Here is a 27,982-nt window from a genome sequence, read left to right on the forward strand (position 1 = left end):
TTTTAGCATTTCTGTACTTTTTGCCATAACAACAACTAGCTTCTTTCTAGCTTTGACTGGTATTTTTAGGTTTCAAGAAGTTTTGTAGAACTGGACAAGTTTAAAGAATTATATTTGGTAGATTTAAAGCTGTAACTGCTTAAAATCATTTGGATCTAAGACAAAAATAAAATCAAAGCATAATATTCAGCTTCTCATTTTGAACTTAACTTGATTTAACCACTAAACAGTATTTTTATGAATATATGCATTTTAAAGTGAATGTGATGAAATAAAATCAAGAAAACCTTTTTACAGCATATTTGTGTTTCCACTGTTTAGACCCTGAAAAATATAGGGTCAAAGATGATAACAAAATGAAGTCATCATCATTTTGTAAATATCAAATAATTTAGATCACTTGCCCAAATACTTGAATTTAATGGGAATAACTCAGTTATCTTAGATGGGAAATGGCTATCTTAATTGCTGGACATTTGTGCTTACCTAAATTTAAACTGGGCGTGCTAAGTAATTCTGATGTATTTTCCTGTACTGCTGTTACAAAAAAGCCAAAAACTCTGGCTGGGACTCTTCAGCTACTAAAATTCCAGCTGTCATTGGTAGCTTCCATAATTCAGCTTTCCCCTGTTGGTACAAAAGTCCAGCAAGGGGTTAAATTGTAGAAGTGTAAGAGTTATACAAAAAGGCAATGTTATATGTCAAACTGGATAGGTATTCAACAGTTTAGTATTGTCCATCTTAATGCTAGATGTGCCTCCTAATTTTTAATACCGTTAAATATGATGCAGAATTCCCGGGGTGCTTTGTTTGGTTTCATGAAGTAAAAACAGAAGCTTGCTTAAGAGTTGAGTTCAGCTACCCAAACGTATATAGAACCTAGTGCTATTTTTTCAGCATCTAGCAAATGGGAATTTTTATGAAAAGGGAAAAGATGATAGGATATCTATAACTTTTCTTATTATTCCAAGAGAATAATTATGAAGATAGTCATATTCAGTATCTTCAATCAGCAGCTTTAGTATGAAATATGTTGATTTTCAGTCTGATGATCCAGCTGTGAAATGGCAGTTAAATCTCTACAAAGACATTTTGAAGAGTGATGAACCTACTGACCCTGAGAAAACTGTGGAACGTGTGCAGAGAATATCAGCGGCTCTGTATCATCTGGAGCAGGTAAAATGTAACATACCTATACTGTGCTTATTTTAAATCAGAATGAGGTTCTTATGAAGACTGTTTCCACTTCACTGAATGTAATTATTTAAGTTTCTAGATAAAAGTAATTCTTGTGTACACATACAAAGTATTCTGTGTAATCTGCTGAAGTGCCTCAATCTTGCTTCAGAGAAAACTCAGGAAGTATTTACCCCTACACAACTTTGTAAACAATTTCATGAACCTTTATGTACAAAAAGTCAATATTCAGTAGCTGAAAACTCTCTAATTTTAACAAAATATGTTTGCATGTGCATTTATTTTAATACACGTATTTCAGCATCTTCCATTCCTGCATACGAGGATGCTTTAATAAAACTTTTGAATCCTGTTGCCTCTTCATTCAAATTATGCAATTCCAACACAAAAGCATTTGCACCCTTAAAATTCATCCTTTTCATTCAGAAATGATATAGCAAAGAAATCTGTTCACATGAAAGATTGATCGAATCTGCATAGACATTATTTTCTTTCAGAAGACACAGAGCTTTTGTAACATTGTATAATTCGTTTACTACATTAACCGGTAGTTAAAAAAGACAATTTGGGATAAGAATTGAAGAGTTTCTACTGTATGTACTAAAAAAAGATATTTTGCCATAGGTTGAACAGCCGCTCAGATCAAAGAAAGCTGTTTGGCACAAACTCCTGTCAAAACAACGCAAAAGGGCTGTAGTGGCATGTTTCAGAATGGCGCCATTATACAACCTGCCAAGGTAGATGGCTTAAAGGTTTATGTTTTTATAAGTTTTGTTCATGTTTCTTAGTGCAAATACTGCCCTAGAAGTGTGCTGATTGTTAGGCTTATGTAATGAGTTTCAGACGAAATAATTTGTTAGTTATCAGCCAGTTCGTCACCGTAACAAAATATTTTTTTTTCATGACACATACCCAGAGAGGAGAAAGACCATAGGAATTCCACTGCTACAAAAATCAAATGCTTCATTTTTGTCAGCTCTTGTCTTGGATGTTATGTATAATTACCTCTGAAAACTGTGTTAAAATTTTGTTGCTGCCGCTTCTATTCTTTTTTGCCTCTGATTACTCTTTTTGGTCTTTATTCTCCTATGTTCATAATCGTTTCTTTTTTTTAACTTTTGTTTTTATGGCTTTTACATGAATGCTTCATACTCTTTAGGTTATATGAGCTAATCTGTAGCTACTATGTCAGGAAGCCATATGCATTTAAAGCAGCTATTAGGGCAGAGCAGTGCAGTATGAGATTTTGGACTTGCGTGTTGCTCTGCTTCTTTCTCCAGTTGAATGCAGATGTCACAAAGTCTGACATAAACTGCATCCTGTGCCTGGATCTATCCACTACTTTAGACAGAATATTAAGACCATGTTACACTGGAATTATTTCCTTTACCCTGTTAATTCTCACCAAAACTGTTTTTTTCTTAATTCAGATGGAGCGTAAGCATGCACACTTTTTCACCTTTCCTGATTTATATTTTTGTTTAAAGATTGCTCACAAAGTATTTAGTAGAAACATTTCCTTGCATTTAAAAATGCTTTTATTAACACCTATCTCCATGCTTGACATCAGCTTAAGTTCTGTAGCTGTGCCACTAATATACTGAGAAGAAAGCTAGTTTTGCCATAACAAGATAAATTCCAGATGCACAGTAAAAAGCACACATATTTCCTTTACAAAAACTAGTAGTTCTAGACTATAACTTCTCTAAATTGTTTCTTACCCATGTGTCTCCCTACTACCAGCCAACTTTCATGGAGCCAGAGAGAAATGAAAAGATTTAAATAAAATGTAAAAACAAACTGACTAGTTTTGAGGCTATGAACTATTTCATCTTCAAGAGTCATATTTGGGGAAATGAGAGGAAGTAGTGGAATGAACACCCATTTCAGTAGCATTTTTTGACAACTGTGTTCTGAATTTATAGATATTTTTTAAAGAAAATTACAGATAATATGAATGTTAAAACCCTGCATATTATCTATAATATTCATATATCTTTCTGTATTCTGAAACTGGTTCTTTTCAGACTTTGTGGTAGATTTTATGGTGGAGTTACTCCTAGCTTTAAGAAATCTGAATGTGAGACAAATCTGTCCAGTTATTTCTTCTTACAGATTCTAAAAATGAGGTCTGATGAAACTCTTTTAGCTAACATATTTTGGTATCTGTTTTGAACAACAGGCATGAGTGAAAAACACTTTGGGCTTCTAGGTATCTTTCTCAATTGATAGGTACAGAACAAAGTTTTAAAGTTCTTTATTTATGGACACAGATTTTTCTAGATAAATATTAGATTCTGACAGGAAAATAAGACTGTCACACTGTTACACACCTAATTGCATACATAACTGTCTATCCATCATTTAAATTGGTTGTGTTATGAAGGCATCTCTGAACCCTCGGGAGTTTATTTCAAGTGGAGTATGATTAATTCTAAGAGCTACATAAATCCCATTGAACCAGTTTCAAATGCAGCTCTCCTAATCTTGTGTATTTCTTCGTTTTAGTTGCAGTATTATATTGGGAGACTTAGTTCCAGATCTGATGATAGAAGCAATTAATTTACAGGGTAGCAAGGAAATTGATAATGGCAATATCTTCTCATTCATCCTAGAAAAGATTTTGATCTTCAGTAGATAATGAGCTGTTTCCTCTGATAATTTGCTGGAGATTTAGGTGGCTTTCATTATACTTTAATGTTAATCTCCCATTTTAACCTATTTTCTTCAAGAGAATAGGTATCATTTTTTAGGAACTCCAGTGCGATGTTTCAGAAATTAAGATGTTCATTCATAGAATCATAGAATCAGTAAGGTTGGAAGGGACCTCTGGTCCAACCTCGCTGCTCAGCAGGGTCACCTAGAGCATGTTAGACAGGGCTGCGTCCAGGTGGGCCTTGTGCAGGTCTTTGTTAAAGTAGCAAGTTGAGAAACCACACAGAAATTACTGTAGCTTCTTCAATAAATATTCCAAGTGCTCCCTGTTTTGAGAAGTACCTTGAGATACAAAGGAACTCATAGTTGTATTTTCAAATATTCTTGTTTCTCCAGGAAAAAAATTGTTAGTATTACCTATGCTAGTCCTTCATGTTCTCTGTTCATTAACGAATATATGCACAGTGCTTTGAAAAAGTGTCTTATTTGATAAGTATTTTTTCTCTGACGTGTATTTGTGTTTGATGTTTTAAAGAAATTTATTTGCAAATTATTTGTTTTATTGTCTATCATCTGTATATGCCCATAAATACAGCAAAGTTTAACATGGAAATTTTTCATACACAGTTTAAAAAAACATTCTTTCTGACTACTTCAGTGAATTTAATTTGTGCCTTTGTTGTTAGTTCTTCAATGAAAACCTATATGCTTTTCTTCAGACACAAAATTAGCAATTTCTTCCTGAGCACCTTTCAACGTGTTTGGCTGGAAAAAGTACATGAAAAAACTCAGTATGACAGGCTTATACTCAAGTTAACGGTAATGTAACTTGTGGAGAGCCTCTTCCGTATGCGCACACTTACTCCTTCCCAGCCATGATTTGATGTTATCATAAAACATGAATTTGTACAATTTTCAGTGGGGATTCTGATTGGTCAGTTTTTGCAATTTGATAAGAAAGTGGCATCAGTGCCAGCAGGGGAGCATAGAGGGTTGGCGAAATAGCATTCTATTGCAAAAGTAGAATGAGAATAATTTATGTGCACAATGCGTCTGTACAAGTCATGGCATATAGAGCCTCTAAGCCCTATATACAGACAGTTTGTATGGTTCTGGTATTAGTGCAAGATAAAAATAAATACAAAGACTCTGTGGAACTACCTTACTTCAGAGGATTCATAGAGTGTGTCTCCAAACAAAATTTCCTCACCAATAAAATGTAAATGCTGCTGATTTGCCAGATTTATGTGTAGATAGTTATCATTAACTTTGTTTTCTGTGGAGGATTGTACAATTAAATTAATCAAACTGTAATCAATATGCCTAACAATTTTCTAAAGTTCATCTTCTTCTAGTGCAGTTCTTGTGCATGTCTAATCCAGCTGTTTTGAGGACACATTATTTCTACCCCAATTAGTAGTTACAAGAAAAGAAGCTGAGCATAGGCTTCTGCTTGTGGAAGAAGGCAGTGAGTGTCCACAGACAACATGCTGGAAAAAAGTTGATATTATTTTGCTATTGACAGCCAACTTGTGCTGTCTTAGTGTCCTGGTTTACTTAACTTGCAAATCCCACCCACTCATTCTTAGTGTATTAACATATGTATTTTTCCCATGCTTGTATTAAAACTCCAGTCCTGCAGTTTCACATATAACATAAATGAGCACTCCCACAGCCTTCAGAATGAAAACTAACATATATGTAATAGCAAGAATGTGCAGAAATATTTTCAGATTTTTCAGTGAATGGTAGTTAGATTTTGCATTTTGTTTCACTGACCAATCAGAGGATCAAAATTGTACAAACACGTATCCTTACTAATCATTAACCACCTGAGCTGTTATACTGTGTTCCGTTACCCCTCTTGATCTCACTTTCACAACCCCCCCCCAGGCACCGTTCTATTAACCTCTTCCTCCATGGCTATCAGAACTATTGGATAGAAACAGAGGAATATTCATTTGAGGAGAAACTAGTTCAGGATTTGGCTGTAAGTACTGACATAACTGGGCATATTTTTCAGTGCCCACTTTAGTCTATATTTTATGTATCTATTATAGCGTATATATAACCTTTATGTACTGTATACATTTGCATAAATTTATAATATCCTTGTGCTTCAAGGCATAAGGTCATTATCTGCTGTGTTCAAAAAGACATTTGCTGTGTGATGCACACTGAGGTGCATTAAAGTGGTTTATGCCTTCAGTCAAAGTGTGTGATACTCATTCTTGGGAATAGAAATGGATCAGATAAACTGTCAGTCTATATTTGTCATTATGCTAATTCCTATGTTCCTATATTTTAACTATTGTTTTTTTAAAGCTTGACACAACTGATGCTTTTCCCTTTTTTAAATTTTTGTTGGTGCATAATATTTAACATTTTCAGCTTGAATACAAATTAGTTTTGCTGCTGTCTTGTTGATACTTCATAAGGAGACTTAAATATATGCAGCCATATTCAGCAAAAGTTTAGTTTATGCATGCACTTGTTAAAGGTGATTGGTAAACTTCAGTTTTTGTTACTTAATCTTGATTCAGAAAGACTGCTGCTTTTTTTTTCTTCCTTCTCTGTAGTCAGTTTATCTAAAAAATTTTAAGGGGCCTATCTCCTTGATACTTAAACACCATGAATAAACGGCTCCATGGATCACAAGGAGATGCTTCAGTGTTAGCAAAAGCAATTAAATTGTAATTTGATTATTATTACGTTTTATAATTGGATCATTGTTATTCTTATGATAATGCTAACTATTTTTTTTAAGTTAGTGGCAAAGAAGGAAATATTTATCATATGACATTATTCATACCTTGATGTTAAATGTAGTAATAATCCTACATTACAAATCTTACCAGTCTACCAGTGACAGTACATGCAAAGAAGAATACCTTTTTCTATGCCAGTGCTGAATATGTTTTCTTTCAAACTGTGAAAAAAAATTGGGGTTGATCGTAATTAGAGCAGTTCTTACATTTATTGAATCAAGATTAGTTATCTAGAAATGATACATGAAAGTATTATAGCAAATAGCAGCCACAGTGGTATGCATCTGATGATAGTCTTAAAAACAGTTCGATTTCCCAACCAATTCTGCTAAATAATTGAATTGAGACTTTCTTTCAATTCTGGTCCACTGGAAACTACATATAATTTCTGCTGAATAAGACTTGCCTAAAACTTTAACTGTCTCATTCACAATACCTTGCAAATGAGAAAGTATATTACTATCAAATACGAGTAACAGAGTCAGATGCTATGCTGCTTAGGCGTTCAGGCATAAAATGTTTCAGGTTCTGCTGCAAGCTGCTGAATAAGATGAATACTGGAAGTTAATACAAAATGGACCCAAAAAGTTACTGAAATCTGTGCTTAATTGTTCTTTTTTTTTAACTTATGAAGCTTAATCTGTATGTTCTGCTATAAATCTTGACACAGAAACCTCCCAAAAAAGAGGAAGAGGAAGAGGAAGAGACTGAGAAAAAACAGCCTGATCCGCTTCATCAGATTATCCTCTATTTTAGTCGCAGTGCTCTCACAGAGCGAAGGTAAGAAAGAGCCATTTTTAAAAGTATATTCAGTAAAATCATCCATGAATTGCTAAGAATATTACGAAAGTGATTTAACAAAACTGCAGTTCAGTATTGTCTATAGTGAAGACTTTGCTGCTTATCCTTTTCCTTAATGTTTTCATGCATTAACCTCAGTATAAACTTTATGTTGAGACAAGGGTTGACATACTTTTGACATTTATGAAACTTGGTAAATACCCAATACAGAAATAGCAAAGCCTGAATTCTCATAGAAACATAAGGTCTACTGGAATGGTTGCTTCATGCAGGGTAACCTCCCAGTGTGTCCTGGTAATGGATAAATGTTCTTACTCTTGGCATTTGTTAAATATTATTTTATATTTTAGAAACTTCAAAATACCACTGATGGTTAGAGTGAATCTTTTTCAGTGCCATTTTATGTTTTGAATTTATACTATTGATCAGAATATACATTTCCTATAAGTAGTAAAATTCTCCATATTTTTCTGTGTTTTTCTGTATGATTGCTCTACAATCTCACAATCTGACATTTATTAAAAGTTAGAATAATTATATCTCCATAATGCTTTTCTAGACTTGTATCAGCCAGTTAGTCTTACTTATCCATCTAAATGACTAAATTAGATATTCAAATATACCAGTAAAACATCCAATTAAAAATTCATATAGATTTGGTTTGAGATGAGGAAATATATTAGAATTTTCAAGTTCACAGGTATTTCAAATAGATATATATGGACTTCCCATTAATAAAAACCGATCTTACATATTAGTAGCAGTATGACAGCTTTTTATTACTACATCATTAAAAAATTGTTTCTTTCCTCTTTATAGCAAACTAGAAGATGATCCTTTATATATTGCCTATTCTGCCATGATGGCAAAGGTAAATGTATCATTTTAAGCTCCACCTCTCACCCCACTCAGGCACTTCCTATTTATTTGAGATCCTTTTTAAATTTTTTCTCTCGTATCTGGACTACGTAATACTACTAGTTTCTGTATATTTAATGAAACAAATGCTGTTCAGAGTTAAATATATAATAATAAATTTCCTGCTGTAAAATATAATTATAAAATTGTAGTATGCACAATCCCATTGCTATCAATGAACACTTAGTCTTGTGTAGGATAACTCATGAGACATCTTAACAATATTAGTTACCTTTATTCTTTCAATAATTATTTTTGAGCTACTATTTCATGTCTTCTCAAAAGCAATCAATATTTCCAATGTGTTGATTATAGCTGGCACTTAAATATGAGGAGAGTTTAACTGGGAACATAAAAGTTGTAATAGAAACAGAGATAAGACATGAGAACACATAACCTACAGTTAGAGGTTTGCCTGTAGTTGGATAAATAGCCTGAAACCCACTCATGTATTAGGGTATGTCAGCTTCTTATTATAATTGAGCACAGATATTTAGGATTATAGGGATCCTAAATCTTCTTAATGACTTGAATTATTGCTTTAGAAAACTTCTTGGAACAGTCATTTTTGTAGTGCAAATCCTGAAGTACAAATAGCCATTATGTTCCATACTCAGTAAAAGCTTATAATTTCTTTTGCTAACATAAAAAGAGCTGTCAGGATGAAGAAGAGGAAGAGGAGGATGAAGAAAAAGAGAAGACGTTTGAGGTAAAATTAATTTTTTTTTTCTCATTGACTAAAGCACAAGAAATCATCTAAAATATGTTTACTAGAATAGGTGCAAGGATAACACAGTGTCTATTGAGTTGCTTTACTAGATTATTCATATAAAGGAAAGACTGTGTGTTTTGAATTTCTGGAATTAAACTAGCTATGGATTATGGAGGCAGGTGTCCTTCAACAACATCAGATTTCTCATCATCACATCATCATATTTTGGAATCAGTTCCAGTCTTTATTCTGTTCCCATTTTTGTTCCCAAACCCAGGAGAAGGAGATGGAAAAACAGAGAACTCTTTATCAGCAAGCTCGCTTGCATGATCGTGGAGCTGCTGAGATGGTCCTTCAGATGATTAGTGCAAGCAAAGGTAATGTTACGTGAAGTGTTAAAGTACATATGATACACAAATGATGTGTATATCATATGTATATCTTATATAACTTGTATATGATATATAATGAGGCAAAATTAAATGTCAGTTATGAATTACATTATGTGAAGTTTTCCAGACTACTTTTCTGACTAAATAATTCGTAATTGCGGTTTTAATAACTATGCTTGTTTTGACAGGTCATACAGGACCCATGGTTGTTGAAACACTAAAACTTGGTATTGCTATTTTAAATGGTGGGAATACCATAGTTCAGCAGGTAATTTTTTTTTAAAAAAAATATTATGTGTCTTGCTTGTATAAAGGAGGGAAGTCACTTGGAGAATTTCAATGTCCTGCTGTGTTGTTAGGCTGGGAAGAGTTCATTTAATTTTAAGGTAAATGATGAAGAAATATCAGGGTAGGCTGTTGCAATGTGGGAAGAGCAAGCTATCTGTTTAAATGAACAGTGGTATTACTGCTGGCCAGTGATATACATTTAGAATAGTAATCTAGGAAATTACTAATTTACAATTTTAATATAGATTTTTTTTTTTCCCAAATGTATATCCTGTAGAAAATGCTGGACTACCTGAAGGAGAAAAAGGATGCTGGATTTTTTCAAAGTCTCTCTGGCTTGATGCAGTCTTGCAGGTAAAACATAAATCATATTATTAAAGTTTCAGCTTATTGCCCAATGCAAGTGCATTTGCTGGATTTGAATTACAAGAGTCACAAATTGTAGTGCTTTTGTGGAAATTTTTTGTGAATCAATGTGTTAATCTTTTAGATTTTCCAAGGCAGAAATCAAAGCAGAGAATGACTGAGTATGCCTTTAAAGGCTTAGTTTGGAATGGCAGGAATAATAAAGTGCACTAGCTTCTTTACTGGTCCCAGCTCCCTGAAGTTTTCTGGATGGGTGGTTCTAAGGATGGATAAAAGCCATCACTAAAGGAGAGGACAGGCTGGTGGAGCTCTGCTAAGCTATCAGTTTCTGCACATCTCTGACAAGTTACATAATCTCTGTCTTTTCATCTGAATCCTCTGCATATGTATCAAATTTGTTGGAGGTGGCATGTGGCCAGTGAGCCCATAGTCATTTCTTTGAAAGTTCAAGTGAAATCAGGTAAAGAACCACTATAAAGAAGGTGGAAAATTGTTGATGTTCCTGATTACTCTTACAATAGACAGCCTCTCTTTCTCAGCATTTTAAAGCAACAGAAGGGTTCAAAATCAGTAGACTGGGATTTAGATATGGAGAAGTTCATAGCAACCCTATACAAGGGCAGGAAAACTGAGGAAGGACTGCTGACCTGCTCTGTAGTAATTACCGATTCGTCATTGCAAAACGGTTGCAGCCTAATTAAATATCATCTATTCCATCTTGTCATCTTTCTGTTTACGTAGAACAATTTAGCAAGGACTTGCTTAAGGAGAGTCTGCACTGATGCTACCACGAGTTGTAAATACATATCTTTCAGGACATCATTAAAAAGGTCATTTGTGTAAACTGACTTGAACACTAAAGGAGAGTGAAAGTAATACTTTGAAAAATGCTTCAAATCTTGTTTTTAATGAGGTTGCTAGAACTGAAACTGCAGTTTAACTGCAGTAATGACTGTATTACTGTTTGACTGAACAAATTGTCTTCATAAAATTATGTCTGCATTGCTTGAATGGAAGTACTCTGACTGTGTGCTGAGAACCCTGTGCAGGGTACTGATATAGGCCAAGTTAGCACCAGGATAAAGATCTCAGTATGTTTTGACCTTGGAAGCTTTGGAATCTCTGATGTGTTCTGAATAATATAATAATATATAATATATAAAGTAATAATAATAACAGTAGGGATAATTTAGTGGAAAAAATTGTGATTGAGAAATAAACTCCAGTGATGCCCTTTTTGCAGGCAGGTTTAGGTCAATATAGAGAGTAACATTTAAGATTCTTTTTCCTCTTTTCATATATATGTGAAACCCTAAATGACATTACTGGAAATTAAGTTAGATGAATGTTAAGACCTGACTTGAGACTTGTTTCTTTTCAGAAATGGACACTGGACCTTTATTTTTCTCCTATGTTCATTTATTCTATGTGCATATTAAATAAAATAAGAGGCCATGCATATTATATTGGGTCAAGGCTAGTTGTTCAAGGCCTCCAGAGATTTCCCAGCAGAAATTAACTTTTCATTGTATGCTATAGTACTTTTTCCTGGTTTTTTTTTCTTTTTTTAATATAAGTGTTCTTGACTTGAATGCGTTTGAGAGACAAAATAAAGCAGAAGGCCTGGGAATGGTTACTGAAGAAGGAACTCGTAAGTAGAATGAAATTTATTCCAGTAGTGCTTAAAACATTATTTGTGCTTCCTTCTTTAACTGGAACTGTTGTTTACTGTGGCTTGAAGCTTCTTTTAATAGACTTACTAAAAATAATTTTAGAATTTGAGTTCTGAATATGTTTTATATTTACAAAATCTTTAGCAATCATTTTTAAGAAAAATGTTTTAACTTCCAATTTTCTTATCCTGTATTCTTGTTATTTTTCTTTGATCCACAGTCATCGTTCGTGAGCGTGGTACGTTTGGGTTTACAGATTTTGATACTATCGTGTGTTGCAAATACAGAATGTAATCTTTAATTGCATCTTCCCAGACATCCTTTAAGGTTTAGCTTTATGGTCTGCAGTGGGTTGTGTGTTCAGCTTGGATGAACAGTTTGATGCTTATTAAAGAAGTGTCTTTCATATTTAAGGCATGGTTTTATTGATAATTAACCATTTACTTATTAGATATATAGTCTAGTAACTTCTTTTTTTTCTTAAAATCATGAATGCATTGGAGTGCTAAATATTTTGGCTGTGCTTTTTCTGTCTCATAGTTTGTTTTGTTTTCATTATTATCAGTCTGTTTGTTTAAATTACTTTAAGACAGCTTTTATAATACTGCTTTTTAAAGGATGCTATTTGAAGATGATGTATTCTGCGTGCTAAACAATAGCAATAGTCATATAATCACTGTATTTATGTATTTTAAAGGTGAAAAAGTGCTGCAGCATGATGAATTTACTAGAGATCTATTTAGGTTTCTACAACTGCTCTGTGAAGGGCATAACAATGGTAAGTGAACTGAATTAATTTGGGGAAGATGTTTGTTAAGTTTATTCTCTAAACAGAACTGATTCTAAGATTTTTTTTCTCTAATTAGTTAATCCAGTTTTCTCAGGAAAAGTGGTGTGCCAGAAATGTGAATTCTGCTTTTCAATTTGCATTTTTAAGTCTTAACATAATTTCAGAATTTATGCATGTCATTAACAGCAAAGCCTATTGCAAGGCATGTGGATAACAATTCTTTAGTTGTATTTACTTTGTGATATATTATAATTCAATTTCTAGCCCGTATAATAAGCATCTGTACCCAGGGAGAGTATTTTAAAAGACTACCTTCCAACCTCAGTACATGAAGATAATCATATGTTTTTGATTTCTCCATTTATATTTACCAAACACAAATCATTTATTATTTCAGATTTTCAAAATTACCTACGTACTCAGATGGGCAACACCACAACAGTAAATATTATCATCAGTACAGTTGACTATCTCTTACGTCTTCAGGTGAGGAAAACATAGTTAGATAAAAATGTAAAAGTTATTGTCATGAGAAATAGATCGACACAGAAACACTAAATTAGATCTACTACTTCAGCTTCTAGTGATATGAATGTAGAGTGTAAATATTGTGTACAAAATCCAGAAGCAGAAAATAAAAACAATGTTTTTTCTTAGGAATCAATCAGTGACTTCTACTGGTACTATTCAGGAAAAGATGTCATTGATGAATCAGGACAACGTAACTTCTCTAAAGCTTTGGCTGTCACCAAACAAATATTCAATTCACTTACAGAATATATCCAGGTAAACAAAAAATTTTATCCCACACTATTAACAGTGGTGTTATACATTTATATGGCCTGATCCTATCCTGCCTTAAATTTGTATATATTTTGGCTAAATTTTTCTTGATTTTGATAAAGTTGCATGGAATCACTGGCCAAGTATAAAGCTAATATTAAAATACATGAATGACTAAATTTAATATGATAGAAGCTAGAATTTATGCATTAGATACCAAACAAATCCTGGGAACCTTTCTAGTGTGGCCTCATGGAAGTCTGCATTTTATCTTTTCATTTTTTTCAAATAGAAATCTTAGGCCAATTTTTTTTTTTTTTTTTTTTTTTTTTACTTTGATTATGCATAAAAAAATGTGTTTATCTGAATCTTTTTTTAGGGCCCTTGCATAGGTAACCAACAGAGCCTGGCTCATAGTAGGCTGTGGGATGCAGTTGTTGGCTTCCTTCATGTCTTTGCCAATATGCAGATGAAACTTTCACAGGTATTTTCACTAGTTTAGTAATTCTTTTTTGCATATATTTATAAAATACAGTCAAGTGAATGGTGGAAGCTGTAAAGTTAGCATACTGGCACTCAATGACTGCATAGATTTCTTATTGTCAGGTAGAGGTCCAACACTGAAACTTAATATTAGTTTACATCATCATATCACTTGTGTCACATTTAGTCTCAATCATCAATGGAGGCTGACCTTTACTAACATTAAACTCAGTTTCCTGAGCTTTCAGCTCATTTATACTATTTGATAATGAAGGTTGCAATTTGGTCTGTTCTTTACCGTTACCAAAACCAGATGATGTGGCATAGTAGAAGCACTGTTAAAAGCAAATTTCTCATTCTGCAGCAGGGGAGAGCAAGAGAAAAGCTGAGAAAATTTGAGAGAAAGAGAGGGAATGTGACAGTCGGTTCTCCATTGTCCGTGGGGAGGAGAACAAGCAGTGTTCATTTCACCATGCAGGGCCTTGGAGAGTCCTACCCGACTCTACGCCTCCAGGCTTCTGTGGTCTTTGGTGACTTCTGCTTACTGTACCTGTACACTCAAGCCATACTTGAGATACTGAATGACTGAAGGGAGTCATTTTACTCCTAGTCAGTACCTCTGCTACCCTCTGACCTGTTCATAAGATTTCTTCCCACTCTGCAGAAGTGTATCAGAATTTTAAGGAGACTTTGCAGTTCTAAGCCCTTCAGGTTAGCCACAAATCTAAGTTAGTCTCGTCATGTTCTCTAAGCTTACTTAAGTTCTAGTTCTATTTGAGTGGTAATGAATTACACCACTAAATATTCACTGTGAAGTGAGAAAGAACAGTTTCTTTCTGAGATGAATACTGCCAGATTTGTTGAGTAACAAAATTTACAAGTTTCTACTGTACATTAACTACACTTCAGTAGTTTTTAATGCTTTATTAAAATATATTTGTGCTGATAATACCTCTGCTGTAGTAGGTTACCCTCATGCTGTAAAAGTCTACTGATAGCAGATTATAGTAAAGTGATAGTGAAATGTTGGTGAAGTGTTTGAAGTACATTTGGATGACCATCCTGCATGCAGTTTCTTCCACAGGTATTCAGTTTCTCATAGGATGCCTGGAAAGGAAAGGAGGAAAAAAAAAAAAAAAAAAAAAAAAAACTTAACTCTACTTTTATTCCAGGACTCTGCTCAGATTGAATTGCTTAAAGAACTGCTGGATCTGCTGAAGGATATGGTAGTAATGCTGCTGTCTCTGCTTGAAGGTTGGACCTGTTTTTTTGTGGTTACATATTATTATCACAGTTTCATAACATAAAATGTGATAATTATCAACCTTTCTAAACTTTGCCTTAATATGATGCTACTACAAAAGCTATTTCGTATTTATATAGAAATTATTATCTATTGAACATGAAAAAGCCTTTTTCTGAAAAAATACACTGAAAAGCGTATTGAAATGAAACTTACAGAGATTTAAGAATGAAATATGAAAATGGGCATTTTCTTTTGTTATCACCACGAATATTAATATTAAATTATTAACTTAAAATATAGAGACACCAGATAACTTTTTTTTTTAATACACAATATAGGTAACGTTGTAAATGGAACTATTGGAAAACAAATGGTAGACACACTTGTAGAATCATCCAGCAATGTAGAAATGATTTTGAAGTTCTTTGACATGTTTCTCAAGTTAAAAGATCTAACTAACTCAGATGCTTTCAAAGAGCATGACCCAGATGGTAAAGGCATCATCTCAAAGAAAGAATTCCAGAAATCAATGGAAGCTCAGAAGCAATACATGCAGTCAGAGATTGAATTCCTGCTGTCCTGTGCAGAAGCTGATGAAAATGATATGTTTAACTATGTTGATTTTGTGGAACGATTTCACGAACCAGCCAAAGACATTGGATTTAATGTAGCAGTGTTGTTAACGAATCTTTCAGAGCATATGCCTAATGATTCACGCCTTCAGAGCTTGCTAGAACCTGCAGAAAGTGTTCTCAATTACTTTGAACCATACCTTGGCCGTATTGAGATAATGGGTGGAGCCAAGAAAATAGAGAGAGTTTACTTTGAAATCAGTGAATCCAGTAGAATGCAGTGGGAGAAGCCACAAGTGAAGGAATCTAAAAGACAGTTTATATTTGATGTTGTAAATGAAGGTGGAGAGCAAGAAAAAATGGAGCTCTTTGTGAATTTCTGTGAAGACACAATCTTTGAAATGCAGTTAGCATCCCAGATCTCTGAAACTGATTCAGCTGAAAGACCTGAGGAGGAGGAGGGGACAGAATCTTGTTATGTAATGGATATTGGAGATGAAGAAGAAGAAGAAAAGTCCCTGGAATCAGCCTCAGCTTTTGCAATAGCCTGTGTTGCAGTGAAGAAGAACGTTACTAACTTTTTCAAAATGGTCACTGTGAAGAACCTAAGGAAACAATACAGGAAAGTTAGAAAGATGACAGTAAAAGAGATGGTGAAAGTTTTCTTCTCCTTTTTCTGGATGCTATTTGTAGGGATATTCCAACTGTTCTTTTCTATAGTATGGGGAATTTTCCAGATTCTTTGGAGCACTGTATTTGGGGGTGGCCTGGTGGAAGGAGCCAAGAACATCAAAGTTACTAAAATACTGGGGGACATGCCTGACCCAACACAGTTTGGAATCCATGATGATGTTATGGAAGCAGAAAAAGCTGAAGGTGCTGAGCAGGGCATTAGAGCTGAACTTGTGCAATTTGTAAAGGGTGAAAAGGGAGAAAGTGACATCATCTCAGATATTTTTGGCATTCATACAAAGAAAGAAGGTGGCTCTAAACATGGTCATGATGCTGGACTTGGAGATATTGCAGAAATACTTGGTTCTGATATTCCTTCTTCTCTGGAAAACACAGTTCGTAAGAAAAAAGGAGTACAGGTATGTTAAAAGAGATTTTGTATTTCATTGCAGAAGGCAATACAAATATACTACTGAACATTCTATTAATTCTAACTGAATTATTTGGCTGTTAACTGATTAAGAAATGTACTGGTTGAGAAAATACTTCTTATTCTCTACTCTTTTAAAAAATAGACCTAACATAGCAGAAAAATTCAGCCCAATGTAGACTTCAGTGAATTGTTGTTACTGTTCATTTGGACTTTAGTCAAACCGAGAAATGCTAGCAGCTTTCTAGGAACAGTTCTTGTTTTAAGCAGTTTACAGTCTTGTATACTTTGTTCTGCACTCCCGATTTTGTTACACATCACATCAGTTCTACATCATCTACCTTTATAAAATACTTTTTCCTCGATAATTCTTTATCATCATCTTAACTTCTTTCTCCTAGTTGTTTTAGTGATTTTATGCAATAAAATATCCTTGTATTTCCAATTATTAAAACAATTTGCCTGTATTTATTGTTACTTTAATGTTTATCATAGTATCATACTTCACTTTTATTCTGTTTTATGAATGGTTTTCTTTGTTTCACTCTGCTAGATGAAGTATAATTTATTGTTCTTCTATTTAAAAACAGGCCTGAGCTAAAGGTCAAAATCGAAATGCCTCTGTCAGATTTGGTGTTATATTTCACTCTGCATCTCAGATCTGCTTCTACCTGTTATTCAGAGATTTCTTTCTTCTCATCAGATTTAATCCAACTCTTTATAGCATACTTGCCAGATATTTTCAACGTAAACCTCTGTCGTACAACTTCATAGTTTATTATTTCCTCTTTATTCAAATTTTTCTTCCATGATTTGTTTACTGCTTATAAATAGAACTACTCTTTCTATTTATTTTCTTACTTTTATTTTTTCATTCATTTATATGTATTTAATTAAAAATGGCAGTCCTTTTAAATCATATCTCATTTAGCATAAATATAACATGGTTGGTGTTTAAAAAGTCTTTTTTGAACTTAAAGACGCTGGGAGATCTGAGTAAATATTTTGTAATTTTCTTCAGTAAATGTTGAATCAAGTATTTTCTTTGAACTGTACATTTCTCTAAGACTTGTTTGTAACTATTGATACACAATTGGATATAATTCACCATTATGTTGTGCAAAAAAATAATTGTGTAGCCATAAGGTCACTGGCATTACTGTATAGCCAGAGAAACTGCAAAATAACCAGTGAAACTCTGTATGACTTTGTGATGGAAATCAGTTGTTAGGAAATAGTTTTTACTACGGAATTCCCCAGAGATCTATGGAGAGCACCATGCAGAAAATAAAGAAACAAATAAGGAAAAGCATGAATAGTGAGGTGACAGAGTTTGCTGATAAATCTAAGGTATTCGTAGCAATTAAAAACTAGCTAACTAAAAAATTGCAGAAGAAACCTTAAAATAGCATTGAATCTTAAAATTCAGTGAAGTGATACATATGGGAGGAAGAGTTCTAATTTTACTTATAAAATGATGGACTTTGAGCTCATCATTACATCTTGGGAATGAAATCTTGAGATTATAATAAACAGTTGTGTGAAACCATCAGTTCAATGAAAATATTGATCAGTGCAGACTAAAAAAAATCAGAGCAAAGTTTGAATTGTTAAGAAGAAAGAGAAAGAACACAAAAACAGATTATTGTACCTGATGAACCCAAGGTATATCTGCATGCTGAAGACCATGCAGGTCAGCTTCCTCTATTTTGAAAAGAATGTGATAGAACTTAAAAATCTAGTGGAGGTCAAAAGTTTATCAAATGTATATAACAACCCTTGTGTAGAAGTTAAACAGGCTGAGGCTCTTCAGCCTGGAAAGGAGACAGCAGAGCATATATGATAGAGGAACAGAGTGGATGGATGTGAATTTATTCATTCTTTCCCCACCCTACCCTATACAAGAATTAGGGGGCATCAAATTATCCCCAATCAGTTTGAGGTGGGAATATTTTGTGGAAGAGTTATACATTTGTGCATCAGGTATATTAGACGAAGTTTCACGGGTGAGAGGTGAGATAAGCAAGACAAGCTCTGTTTAGTAAATCCTTTCACTGCTCATGTGAAGGTGTCCGGGTGACTAGTGATGGAAAAGTTAAGGTAACTTTTGCTTTAAGTAACCTTGTACTTATGCTTATCAAGAGAACCAGAAATTTAAGAGAATTCACCAACTAAAACGAAGGTGTCTAAGCACTTCTAGGGAATATAGAAGAGATTAAGAGCTAAAATAGGTTTTTGCAGAAGTGAGTGGTACCAAAATTTAAAGAGTCTAAATTCTCTTTAAATTCCTCTGTGAATCTAGGATTTGGGAGCCTGCATCTCTGATTTTCGGAGAAACTTAGATACCTGAACTGCATTTGAAATGAGATTACTTTGGTCTTGCAACAATGAGTCTAAGGATGTTTAAAACCTGGGCCTGGGCTTCTCTGCTGCAGTTAGCCATCTGTAAAATAGTATATTGGTTTTTCAGGGTCTCAGGGACTGTTGTAACTTTGATGATTGTAAGGTGTGCCAGTAGTGGTTTAATGGATCATCTACCCATCCAAGATAAGTAGTTTGAGGAGAAATACTGCATAAGTACACCTTGTTTAAATAGTTGCCTGGTGTCAGTTGCATTAGTTGATCTTGACAGAGTAACTGGGTTTTGTAGTACCTAATAATTACACAGATCTTTTCCAGGTTTTGATGCTGTCATTGATACAATACACTGTTCCTCATTTTACATTTGGAATGAGGCAAATTGATGGTTATAAACATCATAAACAGTAACAGCACTGAGTCTTCATGACTGATATTTGTATTTTAGGATACGAGCTACATAAAGTTACTTTCATCCTCAACTGTTCACACAACCTGTTTCATAACACTGAATAATTCCTTTAAGTTATTCAGTCAACTTGACTAGCTACAGTATTGATTAACTCTATACTAATAAATGGTTTTTAGAAGAATTTCTGCAGTTTTCACTGTTAAAATCAAGTCTGATCTGTTTATTTTAAGAAATCTAACACTTTAAAACTGGAAGAATGGCATTAATAAAAATTATAATGTGCCGATTATTATATTTAAAAACAGTAGCGTTGCAAAATTTTTATTTACCGGGATCCATTCTGATAGTTAAAATGTTCTTGCAGATACCTGAAATAGCAAAAGAAGCTGAAACAGAAAGAAAAACAGAATCTGAGAAGGCTGAGTAAGTTACTTTTACACAATTGCTCTTTAATTCCTTGCTACTTCTAGCTAATGTTAGATAACTTGGCCAGAAAATAAGCTGATCAGTGCTCAGTATTCAAAACACTTTATCAGGATTTTGATAAGCAGCACAATCCTCAAGAGATTGCAGTCCATCCCAGTGGGCTACAAAATACTAATTTGATTTCCAAGGACCCTGACAATACGGCATATATAAATTTACAATCGCTGTCTTTTAAAAAAATTCCTGTAACCACCTTTAAAAATGAACACCAATTTTGAAAATCTCTGCAACTTTTTGTTGCTACTATTTACACTTACCTTACTTTCTACTATCTACTATAGTTTTCAAGCAACAAAGAAGACAATGAGTGATTATTGAAACACAAGATTTGACTACCCAAACAATTTTTTTTATTCTTAGTTGAACCTAAAACTGTAGCTATGTCTGTGCTTTTCTTCTTAAGTGTTTTTAGGAGCAGATGTGAACTTCAGAGCAGATACATTCCTTCATCCTGTTATCCTACGGATGGCTACTTAAAAATAGCTCTTAAAATGCTCTCCTTGCCCCAGAAGCATTCTAATTTTATGAGAGCCATGCTGTCTCAGTCATTTTTCTAATCTGCTCTGTGTATTATTTTAATGTATGTCAATTTTTAGATAGATACTTTTGTATAGCTTGTCTGAAAATTATAGTTGTCTTCCTTTGTTCTACAGAGATACATACCTACCTACCTACATAAATATATATATGCATGTGTCTGTATACATTCACATGCATATATATGTATAAACACAGGCATATGTATTTATGTTTTTTCTGTGACTTCATTAAAGTATGTCATCCACATCATCCATGAGGATTCAGTATATTTTTCATTTCTTCATTAAAGTCCCTTCCTTGGATTTTACTGTCACAGAATTGCTTTGATATGATTTGTCTCCCACTTAATCCCTGCAGAGATGTTAAACATTATTTTCTTTGTTTAGAGTATTTTTATTAATTGATAAGTGCACTTGCACATTTTTATGTTCTTTTGTACTTAGAATCCAAATAATCTGTTAATGAATGTTTTTTGTTATGAAGACAGTAACTTCTCATTTTTATGCTTAAAGATAAGGAGCTTCAGAAATTGTTGTTTTATCCAGACTATGGTATTAAATTAGTTAATATTCAGATTGGTTGAATCACCCCTTTTAAAAGTTTTATTGGAAGCTTTGTCTGTTTTGGGTGGTGGGGGGAGTAGTAGTTCTGCTCTTTGCTGATTGATTTTGGTCTCCTAATCCAGACTCTAATAGCATTTACCAGTGCTTCAGCGAAGCATTTTATAAATACCTAGGAAATAAGCCAAATTCTCACTTATGTTCTTATTTTAGCCTTTTTCACTTTTTTTTAATAAACATGATCTTTTTTTTCCTTTTATTATTTTATTGAACTCATTTTCCTGTTGTCTTCTTTGTCTGTTATGTTTCATTCTTCACTACTTTTGTAGCAAACTGAAATTGCCTTCAGTTAAAAAAATTGACTTTAAAAGTCTACTTCCACTTAAGTCAGTCTTCCTGGCCAGCCATCTGACTGACACTTTGTAAGATGAGGCCCTCAGAGGGAACCTTCACCTTCCTTACTCATTCATCCCTTTAACAATAGTGCTGAAATGAACTCAGTTTCTTATGATCTTGCATCTGATATCCTAAAATCTTTTCTTTAGCCTCAGGTTCAAGAAACTACATGTGAACTCTTACAATTTTTATGTTGCTTTTAATGAGTATGTGCGTGCATCACTGGTTTTGGTGGCACACAGCTATTCACTTTACATTTGGTGCAGTAACATCTGCCTGATTTTTGGACTTTTACCCTATTGCTCTACCCTGTGTTCGTTCAGTGATTGTTATTCTTTTGTATCATTTGGAACTAAGGTCATTTTTTGACTTCTGTTTTATTTTCTATCTGAAATCTTTACTTACAGTGACCTTCACTCACTGTCTCAAAGTAGTTTACCAACCTTTCTAAATTAGAATTCTCTCTAAATGAAAACTATTATAATATGCAAGTTTGTCTAGGTATTTTTTTTTTGTTTAGCTAACCTTTCTTCTAGCATGGAAGATGGTGAAAAGCAAGATAAGGCAAAGGAAATACAATCTGAGCATCTAGAAGAGGGAAAAGTGAAGAAAAAGAAGCGAAGGCATGGACAAAAGATTGAGAAACCTGAGGCTGTTATGGCTAACTTCTTTAAAGCTTTGGAAATCTATCAAACAAAAATGCTGGTAAATTTTACTTAAATTCTGTTAGTCATTGAACTTTTATTTGTATAATACAGAACATATTGAAGGGAGGGAGAAATTTCATTACAAAAGGAGGGTTGGCATGAGTTTCAGAAGATTGACTGTAGTCAGTCTTTAATGATATTTGTAATGCTTCATAGCATTGTAAGAATTAAAGTATGTATATAATTTCTTTTACCTTGACTTAACAGAATGATTAGGTAACCTCTTGAGCTTCTTGTGCCCTATTTTCTATAAGATCTTTCTTTGTTCTTAAAAATACCAAGTGAAGAATTCTCTGCAACCTGCTCAAGTAGTTTATTCCAGTATTTCTCTGGCATTGCTCTTAGAAAATTTTCCCTAGTATTCTATTTCGGTCTTCTCTGTTGCAATTTTAAGCCCATTATTTTTAATCCTATTTACCAGGGAATGGGAGAATAGACTACCAGGAAATGCCCTTGCTCTTTTAAGCATCATATAATGGCAACCAAAAGCAATATAATCTTACATTTACTTTCTTAGAAACCTTACTGCCTACTTTCTGTATCTTAATATTAGCTATTGGCCATCTCTAATTTTTTTCTCTTTTTTCTTAATTTCTTTTCCCAGCATTACTTGGCAAGAAATTTTTATAACCTACGGTTTCTTGCTCTATTTGTCGCATTTGCTATCAACTTTATCCTGCTATTTTACAAGGTAAGATTATGCTTATTGCACTGTTCCTTAAATTGTTTTTGGTTATTTCCAAAAGCATATTTAATGCTGAGTTTAAGGCTTGTTTAATAAAGCCATTGTTGAGGCCTTTCAAGCACTAACTAAAAGCATTTAAATATAAAATAATTTAGAAGTTTCTAAACTTCATTACTAAACTTTGAGATACTAAGTCTGTTTTTATTTTACTCAGGATCAATGAAAATATACGTTTATTTCATTCATCTTGTATAGTTGAGTTATAGGCATTTTTTTCATTCACTCACATATATATATAACATTTGAATTGTTAATCTTATCATGGGAAAGTTAAAATCCAGCTAAAATAACTCAAACACCAAAAGAAGATCAAATATATGTTTTGATCCTTCTTAACTGTGTTTCCATGTAAGAGTGCAGTTTTGTTGTCACGATTATTTGTTCTGTTTTCTGTGTTGTCATTGCCAGTGTTTTTACTTAGTGACTGTTGTGATGAAGATATTTCTCTACTGGGATTGAGTTTTAATTGATCAGGGTAAAGTCTCAGAGATAGGGCAGATGAAGACATAAAAGGCACTTGAAAACTAGGAAGACTTTCCATCGACCATTTTAGGAGGGAGAGAGTCAGGGCTACTCTGCCTCTCTCTTCCCATCCCATTTGGTTAGTGAAGGTGGACTTGAAAAGAATATAGAGGAGTGTGCTTCCGTCTTTGCCAGTCCTCTCCTGCCACTCCTCCCTGCTTTTCATTGAGTCTTGTGGGTCAGCCAACACTTCACTGCATTGCAGAGGCAGGTCAGAAGTTCGTATTCATCGATACCAGGTAATCCGTCGTGGACAGGAGGGAGTCAGTGGGAGCTGGAACAAGACAGAGGGGATGTGGGTTTTCAGAGAAAGCTGTCAGAAGACAGACACTTAGCACTTTTATTCCAAAGGCCAATTTTCTAATGCTACTGGCAGAATTTAGTGCAGTATAGCAGCTTTATGGCTTAGAATATTTATGAAGTACTAATTAAGTGCTATATTAACTGGTATGATCTAAACTAAAACACGAAATACAAATTCATGGGCAATATACGAGTTGATAACAAGAGAATCTTGTTTCTTCCTAGAGTTTAGTAATCACGAACAATATAGATTAGAAAACAAAACCAGAATTCAGTCAGACCAGGCCATTCCATCATTGCTGGGTTCCTTCAGTAAGACATTTGTGCATAACATTTTCATTGTTTGTTTTGTTTTCACTATGATACTGTTAAAGGAGAGATTTTGAAATGGTGGTATACCTGTACTTGCCTTTCTAGATTCTCTTTTCAGTGGTATGGGAGACTTCTGCTGCTCTTGCTCTGAAACTGAAGGATGCTAATTTTCAAAGCTAATACTCTGTCATCTCAGCAGAGTAGGCTTAACAAACATCAGTTATTTGGAAGAAATTAGGGATTTGTCATTATAATAAAGGAAATGGAGGAAAATGGAGGAGCTTTTAAGCTCCTTGTATGTTTGTAATGCTCTTGAATTTTCTCAGGTGACAGAAGAGCCACTTAATGAAGCAGAGGAAGACTCTAATCTCTGGAACTCTTTTGATGAAGAGGAAGAGGACGAGGGCATGGTGTTTTTTGTTTTAGAAGAAAGTACAGGTTACATGGCACCTACTCTCAGAGGCCTGGCAGTTATTCATACTATTATCTCGTTTGTCTGTGTGATTGGATACTATTGCTTAAAGGCAAGTTCTGAATTTGATTATTAATCTGTGTGTGTTAAAGGACAGTCTGTCTGTCACAAAGTGATTTTTGGAGTTGAGATCAGAATACCCATATTTATATAAATACTTACAATGCTCACTATTTAATATTTAGATGTTTTCCTCAGTATCTGTCAGTAATTCAGTGCTACGAAGCAGTATTAAAACGTGTTGCAGTGTCATGTAAACAATTCAGAGTTGAGAGCACAGTGCTTTACATACTGGTAGTCAAATTTTTGTCTGCACTAATCTAATCTTCTGCATTACAAAGAATGAATCTGAGAAAAGCAAAGCAGTAATGCTTCCAGCCACCTTTTGAATTTCTGGGGAGTAATGACCAGCTTACTCTATATGAAATTATGAAGGAAGTAAATTGAACCTCTCTGTTCCAGTTGGCCAGGGCAATCCATCTTTCTCAATTCTTCTTCCTTCATTTTTATTGTTGGCTTGCTGATTTTGGAATTCAGGGTCATACTGTATCAACACTGCCACTGCTAACAGCAGGAGCATTAGCTGTCCCCCAAGATTATGCAACTGGGACAGTGAACGAGCAGTGTCTAGAATTTCAATTTTTGTTTTATGCTAAAAGCTGAGTTTTGTTATTTAGCATGAATAATATTGATGATCTTATTCCAAGATCTGCTTGAGAAAAGAAAGATAGATAAGAAAGTAGAAATTCAGCCTATGGCTGAGATAAGAAGTCTTCACAGTAACATCTTTGACCTGTGTATCTAGTCCTCAGGATGCTAGTGTGACATTTGGTAAAATATAGTATTATAAATATTACTTAATATAGGTAGATATCACAGCTTCTAAAAATGTGTATACCATAACAAACATGTCCACTGTCATTTTCTTAGGTTCCTCTGGTTGTATTCAAGAGAGAAAAGGAAGTAGCTAGAAAGCTGGAATTTGATGGTCTGTACATAACTGAACAGCCATCTGAGGATGATATTAAAGGACAGTGGGACCGCCTGGTTATAAACACTCCGTAAGTAAAATTAAAAGGCTGTATGTTTAGTTGTTTATAAATATTATAATTAACTAAGCCACTGAAGCTTACCTGCCTGCATGCCACCTATTGCATCTGAAGGAAATGTGTTCTTCACCTTATATTGGATGCAATAGTAGATTCTAGTGTGGAATCCTATATTATCTGTTTGTTTAATAAATATTATCATAACAGGGATGTCTTTTCCCCCTCCTTTGTATTGTTCTAGAGTTCGCAAGATTTGTATATCTTCCCTCCTAAGCCTTTCTCAAGATGTTTCACAAGTTAGTCACTTGTGAATAAGCTTTAAAACATAGCGTACATCCTTTTCCCTGACTCAGTTTCACATTCATGTTATACAGCGGTATTCTCTACTGCCCTCCTTTCCCTTTCTCTCCAACAAAATTTGTATATGAGAGAAGTAGATCTAGTGTAAAATAGCATTCCCAGGGTAGGTTCGACAGCTATTACCGTCTGGTTGTATGTATTAACAAATAGCGTAGTAGTCATACACTGGTTTTCGGAGATTCACCTGCTGTTCTGCATGTGAATGCTACAAAGTTAGGCAAGAGAAAGAAACATACAGTAAGTTCTTCCTGCTGAGCTGCAGCAATCTGTTCAAGAGGTCACCTTCTTTTTCTTTCACCACTTTAGGTACTGAATTACAAGAATAGCTCCGATATATGAGTCATTCTAAATTAGCATTAACAAATGTAATCAAACAGATTATTTCTCAGTTTAGCAGCGTGAAAACAGCACTATGTAATTTTGAGATTGATTTAGAGCCTTTACTTTTAGATACTGTTGTAAGCAAGGTCCTATATCGGTTCTTGACTTCTTAGTCAAGTAAGTTTAACTTAAAAGTTCCCTTCATGTCTTTCATGTACTCTTTTGGGCAAACTGATAAACAGTAGAAATGTGTGTAAGTAGCTGAAGCTGGGTTTTATTTTTTTGTCAAAAAACACATATAACTATATATTACAGCAATATATCACACATTTTCAGGGATGCCAGAAATAAAAACAGAGCCAGATTGTCTTGTGCCTTTGTGCTGTGTGAGCAGAGAAAACATAGAAATGGGGGAGAAAAAAATCTCTATATATGGAGGCAACAACACAGAGAAATGTGGTAAATTAATGCTTCTCTCTTGAAACAATGCCTAGTCTACAGGCTATTTCTCATCATTTAGTCTTTCAAGACGATTAGAAACCCATGTTGGAAATGGTATACCTCGGCTTAGATTTCTTTCCTTCTCCATTAGTGTCATAGCTTAAGGACAGTAAGAGAAATCTGAAAAAGAGGGAAGAGGTATCAAATTATTTACAAGTCATAAAGCACTTGTTATTTAAATATGTGCAGGCATAAGTAAGTATTCAATAAAAACAAGCCACCAGAAATCATCAACTCAATGCACAGAAGTGGTGATATGCTATCAAATAGTCAAAATGTCTGTCTTATAATTGATTTATTGGTCATAGTCAATTTTTGAAGATAGCAGTTATAAATAGTGCCCCTTAGCATTTTCATTAACATTAGAATCTCTACAATATTATAAATGCTTGAATGTTTTGTTTTCCCAGATCTGAATTTTTAAGAAATTTTCATTAATAATATGTGCTAATCTATAGCTCAGTCTGAAATTAAAGGTACAATAAAAGGTTACTTGAAATTTATTTTAAAATTCTGTTAAAATATTTTTAAAATATAGAGGGCTCTTTCATTTTTGCATGTAGATCACTGAAAGCTAGAAAGTATAATAAGAACATACAGAGTAATAAACTGAGAAGCAATTCTATTTTTTATGTTCTGATATTTATCAGAAAAATGTGTGGTAAAGCACAGCTGAATTCAGTTTGCAATTTTGTTTTTATTTATTTTCTCTGATAATAGTGATTTTTTTTTCTCATTCCCATAAATTCCCTATGCCTTCCTTTCTTGTTACTTTCTGCTATGGATAGTATATAAAGTCTTGGAAGTAGTATGGCTGCCCTTTAATTCAAATTAAACTAAATGTATGCACTTAAGTGAAATACTGATTTGTGTTTTTAATATTTGTATCGATATTTGAAAAAGATGGCATTTGTTTTTCTGAGTATGGAGCTGAACAATTAGGAAACTACATGTTTGTAATTCTTGTGGCTCAGTTCAGCATAAAATTTACCTTCTCATCCACCTTTCTTTTGGCAGAGAGCAGTAAACTATCATCCAGCCTTTTCTCGTTCTTCAGGTCTTTCCTTTATTTTTTCATTCTGACTCCTGGTGCACTAAGAGCAGTACAAAGATCGACAACTGTGATGGTAAAACAAGCATCTATTGTACTGACACTTTTCCAAGGATAGTGTTAGTATTTTCTTCTTTCACT

General features: G+C 33.9%; 1 protein-coding gene and 1 long non-coding RNA gene across 2 annotated transcripts in view; one reads left to right on the top strand and one right to left on the bottom strand.

Annotated features, from left to right (window-relative positions):
* RYR3 (ryanodine receptor 3) overlaps positions 1-27,982 on the top strand; it is a 231,192-nt gene that overhangs the window by 188,449 nt on the left and 14,761 nt on the right. Inside the window, exons 73-94 of the mRNA XM_062578097.1 lie at positions 1,045-1,176; positions 1,822-1,934; positions 5,746-5,842; positions 7,291-7,400; positions 8,241-8,292; positions 8,992-9,048; positions 9,329-9,428; positions 9,632-9,711; positions 10,009-10,085; positions 11,675-11,748; positions 11,991-12,008; positions 12,468-12,548; positions 12,958-13,046; positions 13,218-13,346; positions 13,723-13,827; positions 14,999-15,080; positions 15,411-16,735; positions 19,881-19,939; positions 22,035-22,203; positions 22,810-22,896; positions 24,414-24,611; positions 25,490-25,620. Of these exons, the coding sequence (XP_062434081.1) occupies positions 1,045-1,176; positions 1,822-1,934; positions 5,746-5,842; positions 7,291-7,400; positions 8,241-8,292; positions 8,992-9,048; positions 9,329-9,428; positions 9,632-9,711; positions 10,009-10,085; positions 11,675-11,748; positions 11,991-12,008; positions 12,468-12,548; positions 12,958-13,046; positions 13,218-13,346; positions 13,723-13,827; positions 14,999-15,080; positions 15,411-16,735; positions 19,881-19,939; positions 22,035-22,203; positions 22,810-22,896; positions 24,414-24,611; positions 25,490-25,620 (3,365 nt within the window). The remainder of the gene's footprint in view (positions 1-1,044; positions 1,177-1,821; positions 1,935-5,745; positions 5,843-7,290; positions 7,401-8,240; positions 8,293-8,991; positions 9,049-9,328; positions 9,429-9,631; positions 9,712-10,008; positions 10,086-11,674; positions 11,749-11,990; positions 12,009-12,467; positions 12,549-12,957; positions 13,047-13,217; positions 13,347-13,722; positions 13,828-14,998; positions 15,081-15,410; positions 16,736-19,880; positions 19,940-22,034; positions 22,204-22,809; positions 22,897-24,413; positions 24,612-25,489; positions 25,621-27,982) is intronic.
* Positions 23,313-27,825, bottom strand: LOC134141705 (uncharacterized). The gene is made up of 3 exons (XR_009958696.1): positions 27,782-27,825; positions 26,851-26,910; positions 23,313-23,746 (listed from the first exon to the last, which is right to left on the bottom strand). It is a non-coding gene; the product is annotated as an uncharacterized LOC134141705 (long non-coding RNA).

The sequence above is a fragment of the Rhea pennata genome, chromosome 5, assembly GCF_028389875.1.
Source record: "Rhea pennata isolate bPtePen1 chromosome 5, bPtePen1.pri, whole genome shotgun sequence".
NCBI classification, from domain to species: Eukaryota; Metazoa; Chordata; class Aves; order Rheiformes; family Rheidae; genus Rhea; species Rhea pennata.